We start from the raw sequence: 25,447 nt of genomic DNA, 5'->3' as shown, positions 1-25,447 counted from the left end.
TGTCCCAGAAAACAGTTACATGACTGCATAGCGGCTCTGAGTTTATAGTAAAGAGAAGCAAGAAGCCCACACAAAGGCTTGCCACACTCACCTGGCATCCCTGTTTCTATGTTAGTGAACGGGGACACTCAATGGTGCCTGCCATGTCTTTTGTCCCTGGAAAGACCATGCCACCTCTCCCAAATGCACTACAAGAAAGGGAAGTACTTCTCCTCGTGCAACCCTGGGGATCCTCAGGCCACCCTTCCTGCTCCTGGTTTTTTGCCCTCCTTCCCCATCAGAGCACTGCTAAGCCCACCAGAGGACACTGGCAACGGGACAGACCTCCAAAACTTCAGACTCTGCACTCCATTGCTTACAAAAACTTATGGTATTTAGCCTCTCTCCTTTTCCAAGTCAGTGGGTTTCGGCAAGAGGTTTTTGTCATGCAATCATTTGTGCGTGTTTTCACTCTTTCTCTCTCTGTCGCTCTCTCTCCTCACATTCTCTCTCATTCTCACTCCTCTGTCATGATCAGGGCTCCCTCCCCTCCTCAATGCCCACAGCTCTTTTATCCTCCAAATCAACTCTCTGCAATTCCTACCTTCCATAATGTGGCAGTTTTTCTTATCTCTAGTTGTGCAGTTTGTTCGCTCAGGCCTCCGATCTATTTCTTGGGTGATCAGAATGATTTGATATTTATCTAGCTGTTTTCAAGGGACAAGGCAAGCCTGGGTCACCCTACTCCTCCACTATCTGAATCTCCTCCTAGATGTTTGATTTAAATATAATAAATACAGTATTTATTTTGATACACCCTATAACTATTTCTTTCAACTTCCTTTTTTATTTTTTAATGTATATTTATTTTTGAGAGAGAAAGAGAGAGAGAGAGAGAGAGAGAGAGAGTGTGTCAGCAGGCAAGGGGAAGAGAGCGAGGGAGACACAGAATCTGAAGCAGGCTCCAGACTCCAAGCTGTCAGCACAGAGCCCGATGTGGGGCTTGAACTCATGAACTGCAAAATCATGACCTGAGCCAAAGTCAGATGCTTAACTGACTAAGCCACCTATGTGCCCCTCTTTCAACTTCTAAAACGTGCTTAACATTTTCATTAAAGATATATTTTTGATGAATGGATATAACTCAAAAAAAACACTCATGGCTTTTGCATATTTATGTTATACAAAATTCACAAACTTTTGTAGGCAAATTACCTGCTCTGGTTTTACGAGCTGCTTTTTCAATTCTTCTTCTTTGGCTGCATGTACACTTATAGATGCACACATCAGACCTGCAGGTATGGTTATCAGTTTTCCCATCTGAGAAAGATATATCAAAAAAATATTTTTAATTGAAAAGCTCCTCATCTTCCATTTCCTGATAAATTTGGTATCCTAGAACACTAATGGGTTTCATTTGAAGTAGTAAAAACTCAAGCACTCCAAATTGCTTCATACATTTTTAGAATATAATTCCTAAAATTCTCTTACCATACTAGATGGTAAAATATTATTTTTATTAATTTTTTAACTGTGTACTTCATGTAGAATATATCAATAAAATAATTATTAAGAAGTGAATACAAAATCTGAGTGATGAAGTAGAAAAGATCATGGTATTCATCAGTCTACAAATAAGTGTCAGACCATGCTCAGGAAATACTATCAGACCACACCCTCCATGCCTAGGATATTATCAGTAAAAAAAACAAAGATTCTTGCTCTTATGGAGCTGACATTCTAGTGGAGCACAAACAGGCAATAAACACAATAAATAAATGACATATTACAAAATGATAAATGGAGAAAGTAAAAGACTAGGGTGATAAGGAGTACTAGGTGATTCAAGCTGTATCTTGAAATACAACTTATATTATTTATAAAAGTTATTTCTTACCATTACAAATCCTTTTTCCTAACTTCTCAACACATTGCTCTTTCTCTGTCTCGTGCTTAATCTAAAGCCAAAAGTGACCTCTGTTTCAGATATAGCTTGATTTGAAATAAGAATGCAGGAAAATCACTGGCTCTTAGAACAAAGTGCTCCAGTGTTCATTCAGGTACCAAAATAATTCCTAAAGATTATGTGTTCAAGGCCAAATGAAAAGCTTTCCAGGGAACAAATACTGTTAAAGTTTTACATAGGAAAGGAGGTTTGATGAAATTGACAAAGGACATCCAGAGGAAAGAGGTCTCTTGATTACACACAAGTGAAATTGTACAAGAACTGGAACAAATACTAGCCAAAGAATTTTACACGTTCTCTGATAACAGTGATAGTGTCTAAACTTCATTTCTAACACAGTTTTCAATATTTTCTGAGCAGAATAAGGGAAGCTACTGAAACTAGTTAGGCAATTTCTTGTTTGAGCCAGGCATAACTCTGATTTAGATTGAGACTCCAGAAACACAGGGTAAAATGAAGACTCAAAACTGATGAAGATTTGTTCACTGTTTTTTTCCTTCAAGCTTCCCTTTGGTACATATGCCAGCATCACAGAATAATTTATCTAGGCCTGCCTTCCCAAAAGACATTACTTTTGATTTTTTACACTTGGTATCCACTAATGAAATAAGATTTCTACATCATATCTGTGTCATTTTTCAGCAAAAAAATATTAAAGCTGATGTAATCAATGATACTCTCTCCCATGCACCTGAGAAATCTTGTTACTATATCTGAAGTGATTAAAGAATGTCAATTCTTACACTTAAAAACTATTTTAAAACACCTGGTTAGACCTTATTCCTTAGATACAAAAAAAAAAAAAAACACCACTTTTGAAGTAAGTTAATACCTAAATATTTTTCAATACCCAAATCTTCTCAGGGTGTATTTATCTTACTTTGCATAATACAATAACATAAAACTATTTTATATAAACTATAAAATATGTTCATATTGTTTGATATTTATGATCTAGTGCTCCAGAGTCTAGATTAACTAAACTAGTGGCCTAAAAAGTTAACATATCTTGAAAAATGCCTACGTAAATTTGCATTTACTACATTTTCTACTCAGTAGGGTAGGGTCAATCCACCTTTTATTTATGAGGCAGTGTGGTATAATGGAAAAAACATGAGCTTAGGAGTTACACAGGCCTGGTTTTGAATTCCAGTTGTGGAACTGTCTAAATCTGGACAAGTTACTTAAGCTCTTAGAGTTATGCTGCACAATATGGTAACTATTAGCTGCTTGTGGTTATTTAAATTAAAATAAAGTAAGTAAAATGTTAAATTTATTTCCTTAGTCATATTAGCCCCATTTCACATGCTCAACAGTGTACTGTACAACACAGATACACAGTAATTCCATCATTGAAGAAATTCCTACTGGACAGTACTATGCTCATGTCCCAGGTTATATATCTGAAAAACATGGGAATGCCTTTCTTTTTATGGTAATCATAAACAATATATGTATAATGTAAAACTGATTTGTCTTTGGTAAATGGGCAATTAATTTTTGCTCCTCAATCTTTCCTCCCTGGACAAAGATGTTAAGTGGCTGTGCTTACACTTCATTTTTCTTCCTCCATGTATTTGATGTTTATCAGGCTCTGGTTGAGAAACATAATAACAATAAAATATAGCATATTTGTTGTCTCTAAACAAAAAAGGCCAAGATTTTGGTCCAAAGAAAATAGCACATTGGCATATTCAGGCTTTTCAAAAACAGGTTATACTGATGAAGAAGGGATCCCTACCCAAAGAGAGGCAGCTGACTGCATACCACAGTGAAAATTTTAGAATAGGAATTGGTAACCTACCACTCTTGGCTAAATCTGGCCTGGTCTCTGAACTAAATTTTTTTATTAATATGTAAAGGTTTATGAAAATAAAAATAAACAAAAAACAAAGAAGGATATGTGGCCTTATGTTCTGTACAGTCTAAAAACTTACTAATCCTTTATAGAAAAAAAATGTCAATTCCTGATTTAGAAAATTAAACAAGATATTCAAAAAGTATTAGAGTTTGGGGGTAGTATGCAAACATACAAGCTAATAAAGCTGTTAAAGAGCATTAAAATTGAACAAAGCCAATCGTACTTTTCACAAGGTAAGACCTTGCATTAAAATTATTTGTAACTTCAAAATAATGACTTAAAATTATTTGTAACTTCAAAATAATGATTTGTCGATTCAAAATTATAAATGACTTGTTTAAAATTAATGAGAGATAAAAACTGGCTTCCTCCAGAAGTTAACAGGTTTTAGGACAAAATTCTATTGTAAAAGAGATTTACAAAAACCAAGACTGAAGATGAGCATCAGGATAACTCCCATATAAGACACAAACCTTCCAAACACTTCTGTAATCAAACTATAGTTGACTGTCATTATTTGCAGTAGTTGCAATTCACAAAGTAGCTGTGAAAATTTATTTAAGGAATACTGAAACACTGCTCCTAGGGAAAATAAACACTTAATTTCTTGCAAGCCTCTGGTTATGTTTTCATCAGCTGACCAATATGTAACCTTGATTTATATGTGTTTCCATTTAAATTTTGTTTAATGTTTATTTATTTTGAGAGACAGAGACAGAATGCGAGTGGGTTGGGGCAGAGAGAGAGGGAGGCACAGAATCCAAAGCAGGCTCCAGGCTCCAAGCTGTCAGCACAGAGCCTGATGCTGGGCTTGAACTCATGAGCTGTGAGATCATGACCTGAGCTGAAGTTGGACACTCAACCAACTGAGCCACCCAGGTGCCCTGATATACGTGTTTCCATTTAAAAACACCTTAGTTCTAAAAAAGGATTTAAAAAAATAAAAACACCTTATTTAATACACATTGTTAACTCATTAGCATTAAACTTATGGCCAACAGCACTATAACTCATTCTTAAAGTATATTGAACACACATATTTTCTCTATAAGGAATATCATATTTCTTGCACTTAAAAACACAAGATAAACTTGTGCACTATACATGAGAACTATTTTAAATACCAGCATCACCAAAAAATGTGAAAAAAATATAAGACCAATTGGATCACAGAAGGGACACCAACCAGGTCACAATATGACAGCTGAAATAATATGGTAAAATAGTGCCTTATCCAACTTCACTGGGAACATAAACATAGGGGTTTCCTCTTCTTTACTAATAGAATTAAAATTTAAAGCTCTCTTCTATAAGAAATTGTGCTAGCTATTTTGTAATAAACAGCATTAATTATAGTCTAACATAAAAACAGTCCCTAATTATTAGTTCTGCTTTAGAAATGTATCACCATGTGGCAAAGGACTTTTTTTTACTAAAGAGTCCTGTGAAAAGTATAAAATTTTTTCAATTTAAAAATGTAAAGTTAAAAAGGTAAGCCTTAAAAATTAAAAGGAAAATGAAATAAACCATTTAGAGGCAATGAGCACAGAGAAGAACAATTCATAGTGTACCTACAACCATGCAATTAATTGTTCATTCCTTTTTTTTTTAATGTTTATTTACCTTTGGGACAGAGAGAGACAAGAATGTGAGCAGGGGAGGGGCAGAGAGACAGGGAGACACAGAATCCGAAGCAGGCTCCAGGCTCCAAGAGGTCAGCATAGAGCCCTACGTGGGGCTCGAACTCATGAGCCATGAGATCATGACCTGACCCGAAGTTGTCCACCCAACCAACTGAGCCACCCAGGCACCCCTGATTGTCCATTCCTAATGGGCAATATACCCAAAGGACAGAGAGAACAGCAAAAAATACAAATGTAAAAACAACAAAAAATTTAAAACTTCTTAGTAATGTGTTTCATAATGTTTCTAATCATATTGTTGGTAGTAGTGATGTCATTTTATTATGAAACTGCTAGGTGTGTTTTGTAGAATAACACAATTAGAGTATGCTGGTATTTGAAAGACTGAGATTTTTAGTAGGGGATAAAGATTAATGAAGTTAAAGCAAAATCTTCCAGCTCTCAATTTAAATACGAATTATCAGTTAGCTGCCCTATACTACCTTGATACATAAGATAAAGACAGTGAAACAGACACCCTAGGAATTCATTAAAAATTTTTCAAGAATTCAGAAACTCTATAGGTCAAATGACATAACCTGATTTCCTCAATAAATAAACAAAGCAAAATGGAGTGAAAGACTTGAGAAACTTAAAAATAATAAATTCCAATATGTGGATACTATTTGGAATGAGAATTAAAAAATGAACTTCAAAAACTTATGACAAATTCAGGGCTTTTTTTAATGTACTCTTTTCTGTAATGTTTATTTATTTTTGAGAGAGAGTGCACAAGTGAGGGAAGGACACAGGGAGAGGGAGACAGAGGATCTGAAGTGGGCTCTGCACTGACAGAGAGCCCAATGCAGGGCTTGAACTCACAAACTGCAAGATCATGACTTGAGCTGAAGTCAGATGCTTAACTTGGCTGAGCCACCCCGACACCTCTTAAATGTACTCTTTAATAACCACTGTGAAGTTCACCCATTGCCCATCCACCTCCCATCTGGTAACCACCAGTTTGTTCTTAGTTAATGGTCTGTTTCTGGGTCTATTTTTCCTTCATTCATTTGTTTTATTTCTTAAATTCCTCATATGAGTAACATCAAATGGTACTTGTCTTTCTTTCTCTGACTGACTTATCTCGCTTAGCATTATACACTTTAGCTCTGTTCATGTTCTTGCAAATGGCAAGGTTCCATTATTTTCCATGGCTGAAAAATATTCCACTGTGTATGTGTGTATATATATATATATGTTTACATTGTATATATATGTGTATATAAACATATATATACACATTTACATGTATACATTTATATATAGACATATTTTCTTTATCCATTCATCTACTGATGGACATGGGCTGCTTCCATAGTTTGCGTATTGTAATAATGCTGCAAATAAACAGAGAAGTGCATGTAACCCCTTGAATTAGTGTTTTTGTATTTTTTGTGTGAATACCCAGTAATGCAATTACTGGATCATAGAGTTACTTCTATTTTTAATGAGCTGAAAAACATCCATACCATTTTGCACAGTGGCTGCACCAGTTTGAATTCCCACAAACAGTGCAAGAGGGTTCCTTTATCTCCACACCCTCACTAACCTTTCTTATGTCTTGGATTTTACCCCTTCTGACAAGTGTGAGGTGATAACTCATTGTAGTTTTCATTCAGGTTTCTCTGAACATCAGTGATAATGAACATCTTTTATGTGTTCATTTTATCTTTGGCCCTCTGTATGTCTTCTTTGGAAAAATGTCTATGAATGTCTTCTGCCCATTTTAATTGGATTTTTTGTTTTTAGGGTGTTGAGCTCTTTATGTATTTTGGATACTCTTTATCCAATATATCATTTGCAAATATCTTCTATTCCATAAGCTGCCTTTCAGTTTTGCTGTTTCCTTCACTGTGCAAAAGATTTTTATTTTGATGAAGTCACAAAAGTTTATTTTTGCTTTTGTTTCCCTTGCCTCAAGAGACAAACCTAGAAAGAAGTTGCTCTAGCCAATGTCAAAGCCTGTGTTCTCTTCTAGGATTTTTATAGTTTCAGATCTTACATTTAGGTTGTTAATCCATTTTTAATTTGTTTTTGTGTATGATATAAGAAAGTGGTCCAATACTTGTGCATGTTGCCATCCAGTTTTCCCAATACATTTGTTGAAGAGAATGTCTTTTTCCAATTGGATATTCCTTCCTGCTTTGTCAAAGATTAATTAACCATGTATTTGTGGGTTCATTTCTGGATTTCCTTTCTATTCCATTGTCTGTGTCTATTTTTATGCCAGTACCATACTATTTTGACCATTAAAACACTGTAATATATCCTGAAGACTACAAGTGTGATGCTTCCAACTTTGCTTCTCTTTTTCAAGACTGCTTTGGCTATTCAGTGTCTTTTGTGAGTTCAAACAAATTTTAGGATTATTTGTTCTAGGTTTGTGAAAAATGCTGGTGGTACTTTGATAGGGATTGCATTAAGTGTACAGATTGCTTTGGCTAGTATAGACATTTTAACAATATTTGTTCTTTCAGTCCATGAGCATGGAATGTCTTCCCATTTCTCCGTGTCCTTCAATTTCTTTCTTCAGTGTTTCATAGTTTCAGAGAATAGGTCTTTCACCTCTTTAATTAAATTTACTCTAAAGTATCTTATTGTTTTTGATGCAATTGTAAATGGGATTCATTCCTTGATATCTCTTTCTGCTACTTCATTATTGGTGTATAGAAATGGAACAGATTTCTATACTTTGATTTTATATCTTGCAAACTTAATGGATTCTTTCATCAGATTTAGCAGATTTTTGGTGGAGTCTATCAGGTTATTTGCATAATAATACTATGTCACCTGCAAATAGTAAAGCTTTTACTTCTTCCTTGCTGATCTGAATGCCTTTTATTTCTTTTTGCTGTCTGATTGCTATGACTAGCACTCCCAGTACTATATTCAATAACAGTGGTGAGAGTGTACATTGCTGTCTTGTTCCTGATCCTTGGGGAAATGCTCTCAGTATTCTCCCCACTGAGAATGATATTAGCTGTGGGTTTTTAGTACATGGCCTTTATTATGTTGAGGTATATTCCTGTAAACCTACTTTGTTTATGGTTTTTATTATGTATGGATGTACTTTGTCAAATGATTTTTCTGCATGTATTGAAATGATCACATGGTTCTTATCCTTTATTAATATGGTGTATCACACTGATTGATTTGCAAACATTAAATCACCCTTGCAATCCAAGAATAAACCCCACTTTATTGTGCTGAATGATTTTTTTAATGCAGGTAGGAATCAATTGCTAGTACTTTGTTGAGGCATTTTTAATCCATGTTTGTCAGAGATACTGACCTGCAGTTGTCTTTTTCAGTGGTGTACTTATCTGATTTTCTTATCAGGGAAATGCTGTCCTCATAGAATGAATTTGTAATTTTTCCCTTTTTTTCCTATTTTTTGGAATATTTTGAGAATAAGTATTAACTCTTCTTTACATGTTTAGTAGAATTTACCTGTGAAGCCATCTGCTCCTGGACTATTGTTTGTTGGGAGATTCTTCATTACTAATTCAATTTCTTGTTGGTGCTGTGTCTGCTCAAATTTTCTATTTGTTCTGTTTCAATTTTGGTAGTTGATATGCTTCTAGGAATTTATCCATTTCTTCTAGGTTGTCCAATTTTTTGCCATATAGTTTTTCATAGTATTCTCTTATTATTTGTATTTCTATGTTGTTGGTTGTTATTTCTCCACTTTCATTCACGATTTTATTTATCTGGATCCTTTACCTTTACTTTTTGATAAATCTGGCTAGGGGGTTATCAATTTAATTAATTTTTTCAAAGAATGGGTTCCTGGTTTCATTGACTTGTTCTATTGTTTTCTCAGTTTCTGTATCATTTATTTCTGCTCTAATCTTTATTATTTCCCTTCTTCTACTGGCTTTAGGCTTTATTTGTTGTTCTTCTACAAGTTCCTTTAGGTGTAGGTAAGTTTCTTTACCTGAGATTGTTCCTGTTTCTTGACATTGGCCTATATTACTGATACTTCCCTTAGCACCACTTGTTGCTGCATCCTAAACATTTTGGTAGTTGTGTTTTCATTTTCATTTGTTCCCATATATTTTTTTATTTCTTCTTTTATTTCCTGGTTGACTCATTCATTCTTTAGTAGTATGTTCTTTAACCTCCAAATATTTGTGTTCTTTCCAAGTTATTTCTTGTTGTTGACTTCTAGTTTCATAACATTGTGGTCAGAAAAGGTACATGGCATGACTTCAATCTTCCTGTATTTGTTGAGTCCATTTTTGTGACATAATATGTGGTATATTCTGGAAAATGTTCCATATGCACTAGAAAAGAATGTGCATTCCACTATCTTAAGATGGAAGTTCTGAATATGTCTGTCTAGTCCATCTGGTGCAGTACGATACTCAAAGCCATAGTTTCCTTGTTGATTTTCTATTTGTAGGACCTGTCCATTGTTGTAAGTGGGGTGTTAAAGTCCCACATTATCTGTTATTATATTACTATCAATTAGTTCCTTAACTTTTGTTATTAACCGCTGTATGTATTTAAGTGCTCCCATCTTGGATGCATACATATTTACAATTGTTCTATATTCCTGTTGGACTGTCCCCATTATTATGTGTCTTGTTATTGTGTCTTGTTATAATCTTTGCTTAAAGTCGAGTTTGTCCTATATAAATATTACAATTGTGGCTTTCTTTTGACATCCATTTGCATGATAAATATTTCTCCATCCCCTGACTTCCAATCTGAAAGTAGCTTTAGGTCTATAATGAGTCTCTTGTAGGCAGAATAATGATGACCTTGTTTTTTTATACATACTGACACACTATGTCTTTTGATTGGAGCATTCAGTCCATGTACATTCAAAGTACTTATTGATAGATTTATATTGCAATTTTATTCCGTGTTTTGTGTTTGCTTCTGGAGATTTTCTCTGATCCTTTCTTGCATTTCTCTCATGTTTTGCTGATTTTCTTCAGTAATATAATAGGATTTCTCTTTATACTTTGCATGTTTATTAATGGTTTTTAATATATGGTTACCATTAAGTTTGTATATAACCTCTTCTGCAAATCAAGTATCAATCCATTCTTTCTTCCTCTCCTCATCATGTTTTAGATATGTTATTACATTTTATGTCTTTCTTCTGAGTTCCTTGACTGGATTTTTACAGAAATATTCATTTTTACTGCTTTTGTGTTTCCTGCCCTAATACTGTCACTTTCGGTCTCTCCTTTCCACTCAAAGAGTCCCCCTTAATATCTGTTACAACACTGGTTCAGTGATCACAAACTCTTTTAGTTTTGTCTGGAAAACTATTTTTTGCTCCTTCTATTCTGAATGATAGCCTTCCTGTCTAAAGTATTCTCTGCTGCAGATGTTTCCCATTCAGCACTTTCAATACCTCATGCCACTCCCTTCTGGTTTGCCATGTTTCTGTTAAGAAATCTTCAGCTAGCGTTGTGGATTTCCCCTTGTAAAATTAGGATTTCTTTTGCCTTGCTGCTTTTACAATTTTTTTTCTTTTTTCAAAATGTTTATTTATTTGGGGCACCTGGGTGCCTCAGATGGTTAAGCGTCTGACTTCGGCTCAGGTCATGATCTCACAGTTTGTGAGTTAGAGCCCAGCGTGAGGCTGTGTGCTGACAGCTCAAAGCCTGGAGCCTACTTCAGATTATGTGTCTCCCCGTCTCTCCACCCCTACCATGCTCATGTTCTGTCTCTCTGTGTCACAGTAATAAATGTTAAAAAATTTTTAAAAAATAAAATAAAAAATAAAAAAGTTTATTTCAAGAGAAGGTGGGGAGGGGCAGAAAGAGAGGGAAACCCAAGCCGGCTCCATGCTGTTAGTGGGAAGCCCAACAAGGGGCTTAGTCTCACAAACCATGAGATCATGACCTGAGCTGAAACCAAGAGTCAGACACTTAACTGACTGAGCCACCCAGGCACCCCTTCAGATATTTTCCTTATCACTATATTTTGCAAATTTCATTACAATACGTCTTTGTGTGAGCCTGTTTTTGTTGATTTTGTTGGGAATTATCTGTGCCTCTTAAGTCTGGATGTGTGTTTCCATCCCAAGATTAGGAAAGTTTTCAGGTATTATCTCTTCAAAAAATTTGCTCCCTTTTCTTCTTCTTCTTCTGAGATGCCTATAATACAAATATTATTATGTTTGGTAAAGTCACTGAGTTCCCTTCATCTATTCTTGTTTTGCAAAATTCCTTTCTTTTGTTCAGGCTCATTGCTTTCCATTTTGTTGCCTTCTAGGTCATTAATTCATTCCTCTGCTTCTTCCAGCCTACTGTTCATTGCATGAAGTATAGTTCTAATCCGGTTTATTGCATTCTTCATCTCTGATTCTTTTTTAACTTTTATCTCTGTGGTAATGGTCTCCATAATGCTTACATTCTTTTCTCAAGTCCAGTATATATACTTATGATCATTGCTTTAAGTTCTCCATTAAGCATGTTACTTATATCTGTTTCGCTTAGATCTCTGCCTGTGACCTTATCCCATTCTTTCATTTGGTATAAAGTCTACATTTTGTCTAAGTTTCTGCCTTCTTCTCTGTGTTAGAAAACCAGTTATATCCTGCTCCTTAGATTAATGCCTTTATAAAGAGATCATGCAGTATCCAGGGCCTGGCACTTCAGGAAGTGTCCAGTGTGTGCTGCATGCACTTTGCTGTTCTATTCTGGCTGCTCTATCCTTCAGGCCCTTCATCTGCAGAGGCTCTCCTTGCCTGCTTTTGGCAGTGTTTGGTCCCTGGCCTAAATGCGGTGAGTTTTAACTAGATGTGTTCTGGCCTGCTTGTGAAATAAGACTTGTCAACACCTCCACCAGAACTGAAATCCTGAAGAAATCTCTGGTTGGATACACAGTGTGGGCAGGGGCTGGTGCTGGTCTTAGCAGGGAGAGGCCTGCTGCATTAGGACTGAAGAAAATGTGACTGAAAAGGGAAAACCCACCAGAGCACTGTGGCGGGGGGGGGGGGGGAGGGCTTGGTGTGTTCAAGTTAGGCAGCCTGGGTATGTGCTGTGCTGTTTGCAGGTTGGTCTTTATTTATGCTGAGGGGCAGGGGAGGGAAATGGTGCCAGCTAGCTCCTTTGTTCCAGGAGAGGCATCTCTGTGAAGAGTTAATAATATCCCCAATATGTACCCCAGGCACTCTTCAGCAGATCACTGTTTCCAAGCTGTCTGTCCCTGGGGTTGTTTGCCTATCTTCTCTCCAGGAGCAGCACAGTGTCCTCTAGGCTCTATCCCAACCAAGCTCACTGACCTTTAAAAAATCCAGGCTTTTAAAAAAAAATCCAGACTTTAAGCTCTGCTGGTTGCATAAACTCATTAAATTAGCACCTCTCATTTTTCAAGCCAGTGGCTATGGGGAAACACTCTCCTTGTGCATCCCCCTATATGCTCCTCTCTCTTTCACCCTTCTCCACCTCAGCTCCCTCCCCTCTGCAGCAGCCAGGATCTGTTTCTCCCCTAAACCATGTCTCTGCACTTCCTACCATCTTGGATGTGGCCTCTTCTCTCCCTTTAGTTGTGAAGTTTCTTCTGCCAGTCCTCAAGTTGGTTTCTGGGGTATTTAGGATATTTGACAGTTATCTAGTTGTGTTCATGGGTTAAGAGGAGCCTAGAGTCCTCCTACTCTGCTGCTGTTTTCTTGTCTTCTCTTTATCACTACTTTTTGGCATTTTAATTACTATGTGTCTTGTTGTGGCCTTCCTTCATCTGATTATGTTGGGGGAATCTCTGTGCCTCCTGGATCTAAGTATCTGTTCCTTCTACACATTAGGGAAGTTTATAGCTCTTATTTCTTCAAAACAATTTTCTGCCCCCTTTTCTCACTCTTCTTCTGAGATCCCTATAATGCAGATGTTATTACGTTTGATGGGGTCACAAAGTTCCCCAAATTTATTCTCATTTTGAATAATTCTTTTTTCTTCTATTTTGGTCACCTTGATTAATTTCCTTTACTTTGTCTTCCAGATCAACTCATTCCTCTGTTTCCTCTATCCTACTATTTATTCCATCAGGTGTATTTTTAATTTTATTGTGTTCTTTATCTCTGATTGGTTCCTTTTTTTTTTATCTCTTTGTTATAGTCCTCACTGATGTTGTCTACTCTTTTCTCAAGTCCAGTGCATATCTTTACAATCATTACTTTAAATTCTCTCTCAAGCGTATTACTTACATCCGTTTCACTCTGGTCTCTTGCTATGGTTTTTTTCTGTTCTTTCATTTGGGACATATTTCTCTGTCTCCTCATTTTGTCTGTTTCTGTATGTTAGGAAAGTCAGCTATGTCTCTTGCTTTTGAAGGTAATGGCCTTATGAAAAAGATATCCTGTAGTGCCCTGCAGTGCAGTGTTCCCAGTTCCCAAGGGCATAGCATTTCAGGGATTGTGTCCTAGGCATGTTGTGTGTGCCCTGCTGTTGAGTCTTGGCCTCTTTTTCTTTCAGTCTAGCTGTCTGCAGAGGTTCTCTCTGCCTACTGTGAGCAGTGTTAGGTTCCCAGCAGGTTTGGGCATTTTTTAACATGGTGTGCAGTGGTCTGCTTTGAAATGAGACCTGCCCCCTGCACCCCTAGAACTCAGGTCCTACAAACACACAGGTCGGGAGATGTGGTACTGGCAGGGTTTGCCCCTATCTTCTGGGGGAGGGGTTTGCAGCCCTGTGACTAAGGGAAATATGACTGGGAAATGAGGATTCACAGAAGCATGGAGGTGGGGGGTGGCTGGGCTTGGTGTAAGATGTTAAGAAAGGAGTGTCAGTGGTGCTCTGATTCCTGCTGGTGGTTGTTGTTTATGGCTGGGGGCAATGAGAGGGAAATGGTGCCTAACATCTTCTTTGTTCCTGGAGGGGTCTCCCCATGATCCTTGTCTGGGACATGCTCTAAGGTGAGGAAATAACTCTACCTCCCATATGCCCCTGGTGTTTTTCAAACTGCTGCTTCTAAACTGTATCTCTGAAGTTTGTTCTGCCAATTGTCATACCATTTTCTAGGTTACTTATGCTGATATGTCATCTAGTGGTATCTGTTGATCAAGGCAAGCTTAGGGTCCTCCTACTACATCATCTTCACAGCTGACCTCATATTCAGGGACATTTTGACATTGACCAGATATATGGCATTAGGGCATTTTTATGTGTAATAATTTTTTAAAGATTTCCAGTTTTTTAAGATATATACTGTTTTAACAGATGAAATATGCCTGGGATCTGCTTCAAAATAATCCAGGGGTGGGGTATACATGAAACCACATTTGCCAGGACTTGATAATTATTGAAGCTGGGTGACAGTCATATATTAAATATGTATTATTAAGTATTATGTTATGTTATATTATACTATATCATATTATTATATTTCACATTATTCTCTATACTTTTGTAAATGTTTGAAATTTTCCATAATAAAAAAAAATTTAAAGACTCCTATGAAACTTAGGATACATCTCATAATTTGTCAACAGTGTTTTTTAGTTGAAATGAGGGGAGTTTACTAATACTGGTAAAAGGCAAGAACAGAAGGAAGCATTCTAGTATTACCAACTTTAATATTCTACTGTTACTCAATTACAAAAATAATTTGTTTATATCTCTTTCTTACTCTTTACTCTTTATTCTTTCATTCAACAAATATTTGCAAGTACCTACTGTACAACTTAGGTGCTGGGTTACTAAATGATAAAGATATGATCCATGTCCTCAAAGAATCATAGTCTAATAGAGAAAACAAGTATATAATACAAAAAGACCCCATAGTGATGAGTGTTATAATACAGGTAGGTAGAAAGTGCTATAGGGTCCACCAACCTAGACCAGGCCTTTATTGCCTAGTTGGTAAAATAGTGGAGAGAGGACAGACTTCAGAATTAGACATAGATTCGAATTCGAGCTCTACTACTTACTAGTGGTGTGGCGTTGGGGAAGTGATTTGACTGGGTGTCAACTTTAACACATTGTAATACTATGTATCACACAGGGACAAGCAAAGGAAAAGCACTCATATATATTAATTATTATCATCATCATCATCATCACCACCAATCTCCTGGCCAATGGTCACCACTCCATTCTCATCTAATTTCAACCAACTGTAATTACCACTGTCAAACTAAAATCATTATTTTGTCAGTCAGACTACTACTCTGCTCAAGAAAATAAGCTGTCCCCCTTTTTCCTAGCATACTGTTTAAAACCATTCTGTATTTTCCAGGCTCTCCATAATCTATCTGTAATCTATATAGGTAGTCTTATTTCCCATTATTCCCAACAATTTTCCTTAGCTTCTTATTAGTCACTGGTGTTAGTACATTCTCCCCAAGTAGACTGTTTTACTCCTTGGGAACAGAGGAACAGTATATACTTGTTGCTGAGATTAGTTTCCTGATATTGGTGATCCCTCTGTTACACATGCAAATTTAAACATCAAACACATGGGTCTGGGAAATTCATAAGTTTATGGCTGTGCATCTGTCACCTTTGAAGCATCACCAGTACATTTTAAATGTCAGTCTAATCATGTCAACAAATGCTGTGGCAAGCTAGAAGAGTTGCACTACTGCAGGAAACTGAAATAAAATACTACCTTTCATTCCTCCAGTCACCAGTCTGGCCTGCATTATATCTCAGCCTCACAACATTCCAACCTGCAACATTTGGCCTTTGACCAATACAGTTCAAAAAATGACTATGCGTTTCCACTTCACTCAAAAGAAAAAATAACCATATTTTTGACAACTGTGGGGGTGGGTACAATCCTCAGGAAACAATGGCATATTAGAATATAACTATGCAACAAGTAACCCATGCAAACCGCCAGAAAGACAGATGTTCAAATCAACACTTGTAAAAAAATTCAATGTGCTTGTAATATTGCAAATGTAAAATGCTTTTAAATATCTGGCTCAAGAACTTGGTGTGTCTACTTCCAGCATTTCACGAGCTGGGAAAAGCTGAGATTAGTCATCAAAATTTAGGACAGCCATTAGCAGCTTAATAGAACTTTGTACACTGCAGTGCTGTTTAATTTGTTCACTTATGAAGATCTGAGAGGCAACAGTAATTTAGTGGAAAGAACACCAGGCTTTGAATTGGAAAAGCTAGCTTCTAGTCTGGGCTCTACTAATAACTCACCATGACATCTTTTACAAGTAAATTGCCCTTCACTGTGTGTCAGATTGCCCACGTGTGACAGGAGGCTGCACTATAAAACATCCAAAGTTCCTCCTAATTTTGACAATGCAAAACTCTTAAGTTCAGTGATAATATCCAAGTGTATAATATGCTACAGATAAGATATTGCCACTTTGTTTCTCTTAAAAACACAAGGAAAGTTATGAACAAATAATTACCTTATATTAAAATGATACTCTAGATTATATGACCAGAATCACTTTACCCACACTGAACATCTTGAGTATGGAGACCACAAAGGGAATTTCAAAAATTTAGAAGCAGAAGTCATTTAAAATCACATACAACGAAAACTTATTTCCTAGTTAAATAAATTAATTTGAAAACTTCATCCTAAGACATTTTTTTTTGATGGAGCTAGTGTAGGTATATGTGAAGGAGAGGAAGCAGAAAAGAGAAATGGGTAATTGTAACTAAACACAATAAAGGGAGTAAAAGTAATACCATTTGATTAACAACTGAAAACTTTCAATGTTCAAAAAAAGTTTTCCATATCTAGTAATACCACCAACTTTGGCATCAGGATACCTGTGTTTAATCCCAGCTCTGTTCTTAAACAACTACATAATCTCTGGTTAGTCATGCTAACTCTCAAAGTCTCCTTATGTGTAAAATGATAGACCTTAAGCAGAAAATCTTAGGACCCTTAAAACGGTACTGTCCAATATGGTAGCCACTATCCACGTATGCTATTTAAATTTATATTTCCATTAATTAAAATTAAATAAAGTTGAGAAGTCAGTTCCTCCATCCCCCTAGCCACATTTCAAGGCCTCAAAAGATACACAGGACTCTAGTGACTACCATACTGGACTGCACAGAAATAGAACATTTCCATCATCAAGGAAAGTTTATTAGACAGCACTGCCTTAGAGCTCCAACATTCGATTTGTCTTATGATTCTATCAAAAAGAAGAGACTATGATTTCAATGAGATATATGCACTCCCGTGTTCACTGCAGCATTATTCACAATTGCCAACATATGGAAACAACTGAAATTTTCATCAACAAATGAACATATGAAAAAGGATGTGGTACATATACACAACAGAATATTACTCAGCCCTGAAAAAGAATGATATCCAACTATTCGTTAACAACACTGATGGACCTTGAGTACATTATGCTAAATGAAGTAAGTCAGAGAAAGACAAATACTGTATGAAATCACTTATATATGAAATCTAAAAAGTCAAACCTGTAAAAAAACAGAATAAAATGGCAGTAACCAGGGGATGGGGGTAGATAAGATTGATGGGTATTACAAGCTTGTAATAAGTAGTGACACATTGAATGCACAGTACAATGAACACAGATAATATTGTACTATAATCATGTAATATGATAAATATCACTACAATGACAATCATATTACAATATATAAACATATCAAAGTAACACGCTGTACACCTTAAACTTACACAATGTTAAGTGTCAAATTTATTTGACAATAAATTAAATTATTTACATGGTTTCTGCTTTTCAACATACCATTCTTTTTTTTTTTTTTTTTCAACGTTTATTTATTTTTTTGGGACAGAGAGAGACAGAGCATGAACGGGGGAGGGGCAGAGAGAGAGGGAGACACAGAATCGGAAACAGGCTCCAGGCTCTGAGCCATCAGCCCAGAGCCCGACGCGGGGCTCGAACTCACGGACCGCGAGATCGTGACCTGGCTGAAGTCGGACGCTTAACCGACTGCGCCACCCAGGCGCCCCTCAACATACCATTCTTAACTCTATATCCATCAATTTATGCTGACCTAAAGACAGCAGAATAAAGAACTGGATGTTGTTTATGCTACTGCAGAAAAATATAATGGCATTACATGTTCAAGAAAGTAAGAGGAAAATTTGAAAATGAGTGATTTTATCCTTATATAGGAATGGTTCTGAAAGACGATCTACATCTATAAATCAGAGAATAGTTTCACAAAATGATAAAAACAAACCTTTTATATATATTTTATTTACATTTTCCCCATTCTTTAAACTAAGATTACTCAAAACAATGCTAGGTACTAGGAATACCTTGTGTTTGTTCACTACTCTACTTCAAGAATTCTTTGATGCAGCTAAACTCAACTGGTGCCAGTCTCCATGTCGTTACCCCCAGTAATACCCTCTCTACTAAAATCCTGGCCATTCTGAAAAACTACTTGTTATGACACTCTTCATGCAGTCTTTCCTACCCTTTAATTATATCTGTTTTGTCACTCTATTTTGAACTCCACAGACTGCATCTTAGTTGAAGACAATGATTAAATCTTAGCAGTGCTGTAGCTACTTTTCCCCAGCCTTGTACAAACTACACTTTTTAGTATAATTCAATGATAGTAGAACATTAGGTCAAAATAACCTATATTTGGAAAAATGTAAGATCCAAGGACTAGAATATGAAGTAATCATATCATCTGTATCCATTTAGATTTTCATTTGGCCTACAAATCATCACCGCATTTCTGAAATGGTAAAACTTAGAACAATGGATAACAAGTAGCATGCTAAAGATGACCTCTCTGTTTACACATTATTATGTATTATTCCATAGCTTTAAAGTTAGAATAAGCCAGCTTTATGTATCAAACAGGTCTTTAATCTAAAATTTGTTACACTATGAAACAGAATGCTGATGAAATACTAACATGGCTTAATGTGTTAATGGTCATCAAAAGTCTACAGATAAATACAAAATCTATTAGACACTATATGTTGGCTATTTGACAGGAAAACTGTCAAATCATGAATGTGCTTATTTTTCCTCCAGCCCTGAACTGACATTTTTGTTAAAAACAAAAAAGTACCACCTGGGAAAAAATAATGAAGCCTTCTACTTGTACTATAAATATAAGGCTGCTTTCTATGATAGTTACCCACTATCATCCAGCATTTATCTAAAATGATATACAAAATACTTGTCCAGCAGTTTTATTAGCTCTAGTCTAACAACACTATGGGGACACATGATGATCAAGCATAATCCCAAAGTGAAATAAGTGGGTTGGGGACATTCTGCAAGAAAATATATTTTTTACCAATGATGTCAAACTTGACCAATGTTAAGATTTTTTTAATTTAAAAATAGACAAGGTATTATGGATCGTATCCCCCAAGCCTCAACCCCCTAATGTGATGGCATTATAAGGTGGGGTCTTTGACAGGTAATTAGGTTTAGAAGAAGTCACTAGGGTACTGGCACAAAAAAAGGACACATAGATCAATGGAACAGAACAATGGAACAGAGTCCAGAAATAAACCCACACTTTAATGGTCAGTTAATTTATGACAAAGGAAACAAGAATATACAAGGGGAAAAAGACTGTGTCTTCAACAAAAGGTGCTGGGAAAACTGGACAGCAACATGCAAACCAACAAAACTGGACCAGTTTCTTTCACAATACACAAACTAAAATGGATAAAAGATCTAAATGTGAGACTGGAAACCATAAAAGTCCTAGAAGAAAACATAGGTGATAATTTCTTTGACACTGGCCATAGAAACATTTTTCTAGATGCCTCCTTAGGCAAGGAAAACAAAAGCAAATTTAAACTATTGGGACTACAACAAAATAAATAGTTTTTGCAGAGGGAAGGAAACTATCAACAAAACAAAAAGGCAACCTACTGAATGGGAGAAGATATTTGAAAATGATAAAAATGCCATTTTATTTTTGTATTTAAATAAGTTATTTTAGGGGGTGCCTGGCTAGCTCAGTTGGTACAGCATGCAACTCTTGATCTTTTTTTAAATTTTTAACGATTATTTATTTTTAAGAGACAGAGCACAAGCAGGGGTGGGGCATAGAGAGAGGAAAACACAAAATCTGAAGCAGGCTCCAGGCTCCGAGCTGTCAGCACAGAGCCCAATGTGGGGCTCAAACCCAAGAACCATGAGATCATGACCTGAGCTGAAATCAGATATTTAACTGACTGAGCCACCCAGGTGCCCCATGACTCTTGATCTTGGCGTGGTGAGTTCAAGCCCCACCTTGGTGTAGACCTTACTTAGAAAATAAAAATTTAAAAAAAAATGCTATTTTAACTCCAGTGTAGTTAACAGTGTTGTATTAGTCTCAAGTGTACAGAATAGTGATTCAACAATTCCATTTCTCACTTCTCAAAAGTGTACTCTTAATCTCCTTCACTATTTCACCCATCCACCTACCTACCTCCTCTCTAGTAACCCTCTGTTTGTTCTCTACAGTTAAGAGTCTGTTTTTTGGTTTCTCTCTTTTCTTTAAAAAAAATGTCATTTTATGGATAAAGGACAGGAATGTGAGACAGGAAACCATCCAAACCCTAGAGGACAAAGCAGGAAAAAAAACCTCTCTGACCTCAGCCGCAACAATTTCTTACTTGACATATCCCCAAAGGCAAGGGAATTAAAAGCAAAAATGAACTATTGGGACCGCATGAAGATAAAAAGCTTCTGCACTGCAAAGGAAACAATCAACAAAACTAAAAGGCAACCAATGGAATGGGAAAAGATAATTTGCAAATGACATATCGGACAAAGGGCTAGTATCCAAAACCTATAAAGAGCTCACCAAACTCCACACCCAAAAAACAAATAATCCAGTGAAGAAATGGGCAGAAAACATGAATAGACACTTCTCTAAAGAAGACATCCAGATGGCCAACAGGCACATGAAAAGATGCTCAATGTCACACCTCATCAGGGAAATACAAATCAAAACCACACTCAGACACCACCTCACGCCAGTCAGAGTGGCTAAAATGAACAAATCAGGAGACCACAGATGCTGGCGAGAATTGGGAGAAACGGGAACCCTCTTGCACTGTTGGTGGGAATGTAAACTGGTGCAGCCACTCTGGAAAACAGAGTGGGGGTTCCTCAAAAAATTAAAAATAGATCGACCCTATGCCTAACAATAGCACTGCTAGGAATTTACCTAAGGGATACAGGAGTGCTGATGCATAGGGACACTTGTACCACAATGTTTACAGCAGCACTTTCAACAATAGCCAAATTATGGAAAGAGCCTAAATGTCCATCAACTGATGAATGGATAAAGAAATTGTGGTTTATATACACAATGGAATACTACGTGGCAATAGGAAAGAATGAAATAGGGCCTTTTGTAGCAACGTGGATGAAACTGGAGAGTGTTCTGCTAAGTGAAATAAGTCATCCAGAGAAAGATACCATATGTTTTCACTCTTATGTGGATCCTGAGAAACTTACCAGAAGACCATGGGAGAGGGGAAAGAAAAAAAAAAAAAGGTTAGAGAGGGAGGGAGCCAAACCATAAGAGACTCAAAAACTGAGAACAAACTGAGGGTTGATGGGGGCTGGGAGGGAGGGGAGGGTGGATGATGGGTATTGAAGAGGGCACCTGTTGGGATGAGCACTGGGTGTTTTATGGAAACCAATTTGACAACAAATTTCATATTTAATAAATAAATAAGTAAATAAATAAATAAATAATAAAAAAATGTCATTTTAAATGGTACATAAGATCTGGTCTTTTCTTGGAAATCAAATATTAAGGAACACTAAGAGAAAGTAGTGGCACATCTACAAAATGAAGTAATCTGAAGATGAATGTGCTTATAAAATAATACTAGTGCTCTAATATGTTAGTAAGAGGAAAGGAGCAAATAATATTTTTGAATGCCAACTATGCATCAGAAAGTATTTTATGTTAATGGTAGAGAACGCATACTAATATTTTCAATGTAAAAGGACAACTAAAGGACACAAATACCAGCAGTGAACTTTGGAGGACAGAAAAATATTTAGAAAAACATTGCTTTTGCTTTTGATTTATTGAGCATGTTACATTGCCACAAAGGTAAGAAATTATATATATATATATATATATATATATATATATATATAATATACATATTATACATACATAATTATAAATAAATTATACATACCACACACACACACACACACACACACACACTTTATTTCATGTTTATGAGACAAAAGCAAATGACACCAGAAACCTTTTTAAGATAGCATAATTCTAAGGTTATTTCTGTGTTCAGTACTCATTCAGGTTCAGTATATTCGCATTTTCATTAATAAGTTATAGCATACAACATATTACAACTGGCAAAGTTAAATAAAGACAGTGAATGATGAAAATGGGTTAAACTCTCAGGTTTAAGATGGAAGGGAATTACGCAGTACCTGTCAATTATAGTCTTCATCAAAATTAAAGCTCTAGCACTTACAAAGCCCATCTTAAGTTAGCCAGAATAACTGCTGAGCTCAGTGTGGCTTGAATAAATATGGTTCTTAATGTATTATTAAATTATAGAATATTAATGTTAAAACATGAATAAAGCACAGAGCGTTTTAATTATGATATTGTATGAAAGAACAAAACTATTTTGGAATTTCTAAATACTCAATAATTATGATATAATTATTACTGAATAACACCTGAATATGTCAAAAGTTTATCTTAGATAAATAAAAACTTAAGAAGTGGGAAAATTTAAAATAAAAACATATATAGGGAATATAGGAGTTACACAAATTTACAGTTTAAAAAATCCTTCAGAAATGATACAAGACTAGCAAAATTCAACTCTAGGCAGTTTATGCTAATCAAGATCTGATAAATATAACAATTGTCAAAATCAGCAACTGAATTTAAAAGAAAACACCTAACAGCTCCGTTTTACACACACATATATACTCGTGCATATGCTATATATAAGAAAAAAATTAGGCTATATCTACCTTGTGGGGATGTGAGAAAAGAATACTGAGAGCACTGTATTTACTTGAAAAGACAGTACACTCCAACAAGAGATGATTTTACTCTATCCCTCTCTATATACCCTCTGACCTTAGCCAAATTAATCTTCTTAGGCCCAAACATGTCAAGCACATTACTCCCTCAGTACTTTCACTCACTTCTTTTCCCTGCTAAAATGTCTTCCCATCTCCTGCGCCTAACAGTGCCTGGCACATAGCAGGTACTCAAAAAACATTTGTTGAATGAGTATGTTTACTTAAACACTTCATTGAAGGCCTAGCTCAAGTTCCATTAGCTCACTCGTAGCCATCCCTATAAATTCATATAGCTCTTACCTGTGTGAAGCACTAATTTAGTGTTAAACGAATCTGTTATAATTTACCTTTTAAAATGTATGCAGCCTATTTTTCTGCTAAAAGGTAGGCTCCTTATTTATACTCTTATGCCGCTTTGTGCCCAAAGGGCTTTGGATCTCAAAACTAAGTAATAATTCACAGGTTTAAATAAGGCAGTGCACATAGGTAGCTTAGCAAATTCTTTCATGTTTTATTGAATGCCTATGTGCCAAACAATTATGGAGGTAAATGATAACCAAAGATCCTAAAGCTAATCTGACATTGTAAGACTGATTGAGTAGTATTAACTTTTTGAGAATCTAATGAGAATTGTGAACTACAGCCCCCCCCAAATGTAGTTATTCTCAAATTTTTAAATATGCTTATAGGCATATTTAAATGCCTCTCAGAACCATTTGAAGACCTAATTAATCTAGCCCCACTGCAAATAACATTTATCACAAGTACTTTTACATAAAATATGGATACCTTACAGAATATTTCCCTCCTTCTTCAAAATCTTGTAGGAATGTTCTAAGATCAAATACTATAATAGATGGAATTTATAAACTGTTTACTGCTAAATAAATGGAAGGCAGTATTCTTCTGACTAAATTTTTACCTTCTGAATATTGTCCCTGAATAAATACAGCAAGAGTGATTCTTTCTTACTGGAAACAGCATTCTACTTCGCATGTGCCATGACAAAATTTCTTTATCAAATTAACGCAATGATTATTATACTGTATCAAATAAGTGTTTTAAAATAGAATAATTTCTACTCAAGGAGAACTATAGATCAATTTCCCTGCTGAACATGGATGCAAAAATCCTCAACAAGATATTAACCAACCGGCTCCAACAATACATTAAAAAATTATTCACCATGACCAAGTGGGATTTATACCTGGGATGCAGGGTTGCTGGTTCAATATCTGCAAAACAATTAACGTGATTCATCACATCAATAAAAGAAAGGACAAGAACCATATGATCCTCTCAACAGATGCAGAGAAAGCATTTGACAAAATACAGGATCCTTTCTTGATACAAACCCTCAAGAAAGTAGGGATAGAAGGAGCATACCTCGAGATCATAAAAGCCATATATGAATTACCTAATGCTAATATCATCATCAATGGGGAAAAACTGAGAGCTTTCCCCTAAGGTCAGCAAAAACACAGGGATGTCCACCCTCACCACTGTTATTCAACATAGTATTGGAAGTCTTAGCCTCTGCAATCAGACAACACAAAGAAATAAAGGCATCCAAATCGGCCAGGAAGAGGTCAAACTTTCACTCTTCGCAGATGACATGATACTCTATATGGAAAACCCAAAAGATTCCACCAAAAAACTGCTAGAATTGATTCATGAATTCAGCAAACTTGCAGGATATAAAATCAATGCACAGAAATCGGTTGCATTCCTATACACCAACAATGAAGCAACAAAAAGAGAAATCAAGGAATCAATCCCATTTACAGTTGCACAAAAAAACATAAAATACCTAAGAATAAATCTAACCAGGGGGAGGGGAAGATGGCGGCGTAGGAGGACGCTGGGCTCACCGCGCGTCCTGCTGATCACTTAGATTCCACCTACACCTGCCTAAATAACCCAGAAAACCCCCAGAGGATTAGCAGAACGGAGTCACCGGACCCAAGTGCAGACGAGAGGCCCACGGAAGAGGGTAGGAAGGGCGG

General features: G+C 36.1%; 1 protein-coding gene across 3 annotated transcripts in view; it reads right to left on the bottom strand.

Annotated features, from left to right (window-relative positions):
- Positions 1 to 25,447, bottom strand: part of APOOL (apolipoprotein O like) — a 102,979-nt gene that overhangs the window by 59,297 nt on the left and 18,235 nt on the right. For 2 of the 3 annotated variants that reach the window (XM_032592103.1, XM_030305370.2), the window contains exon 2: positions 1,195 to 1,299. The exons of the other annotated variant lie outside the window; for it this stretch is intronic. In XM_032592103.1, coding sequence (XP_032447994.1) covers positions 1,195 to 1,299 — 105 coding nt within the window. The remainder of the gene's footprint in view (positions 1 to 1,194; positions 1,300 to 25,447) is intronic. 3 annotated transcript variants of the gene reach the window in all.

The sequence above is a fragment of the Lynx canadensis genome, chromosome X, assembly GCF_007474595.2.
Source record: "Lynx canadensis isolate LIC74 chromosome X, mLynCan4.pri.v2, whole genome shotgun sequence".
NCBI classification, from domain to species: domain Eukaryota; kingdom Metazoa; phylum Chordata; class Mammalia; order Carnivora; family Felidae; genus Lynx; species Lynx canadensis.
Note: the sequence above shows the minus strand (reverse complement) of the source record. Positions and strands in the feature narration are given on the sequence as shown.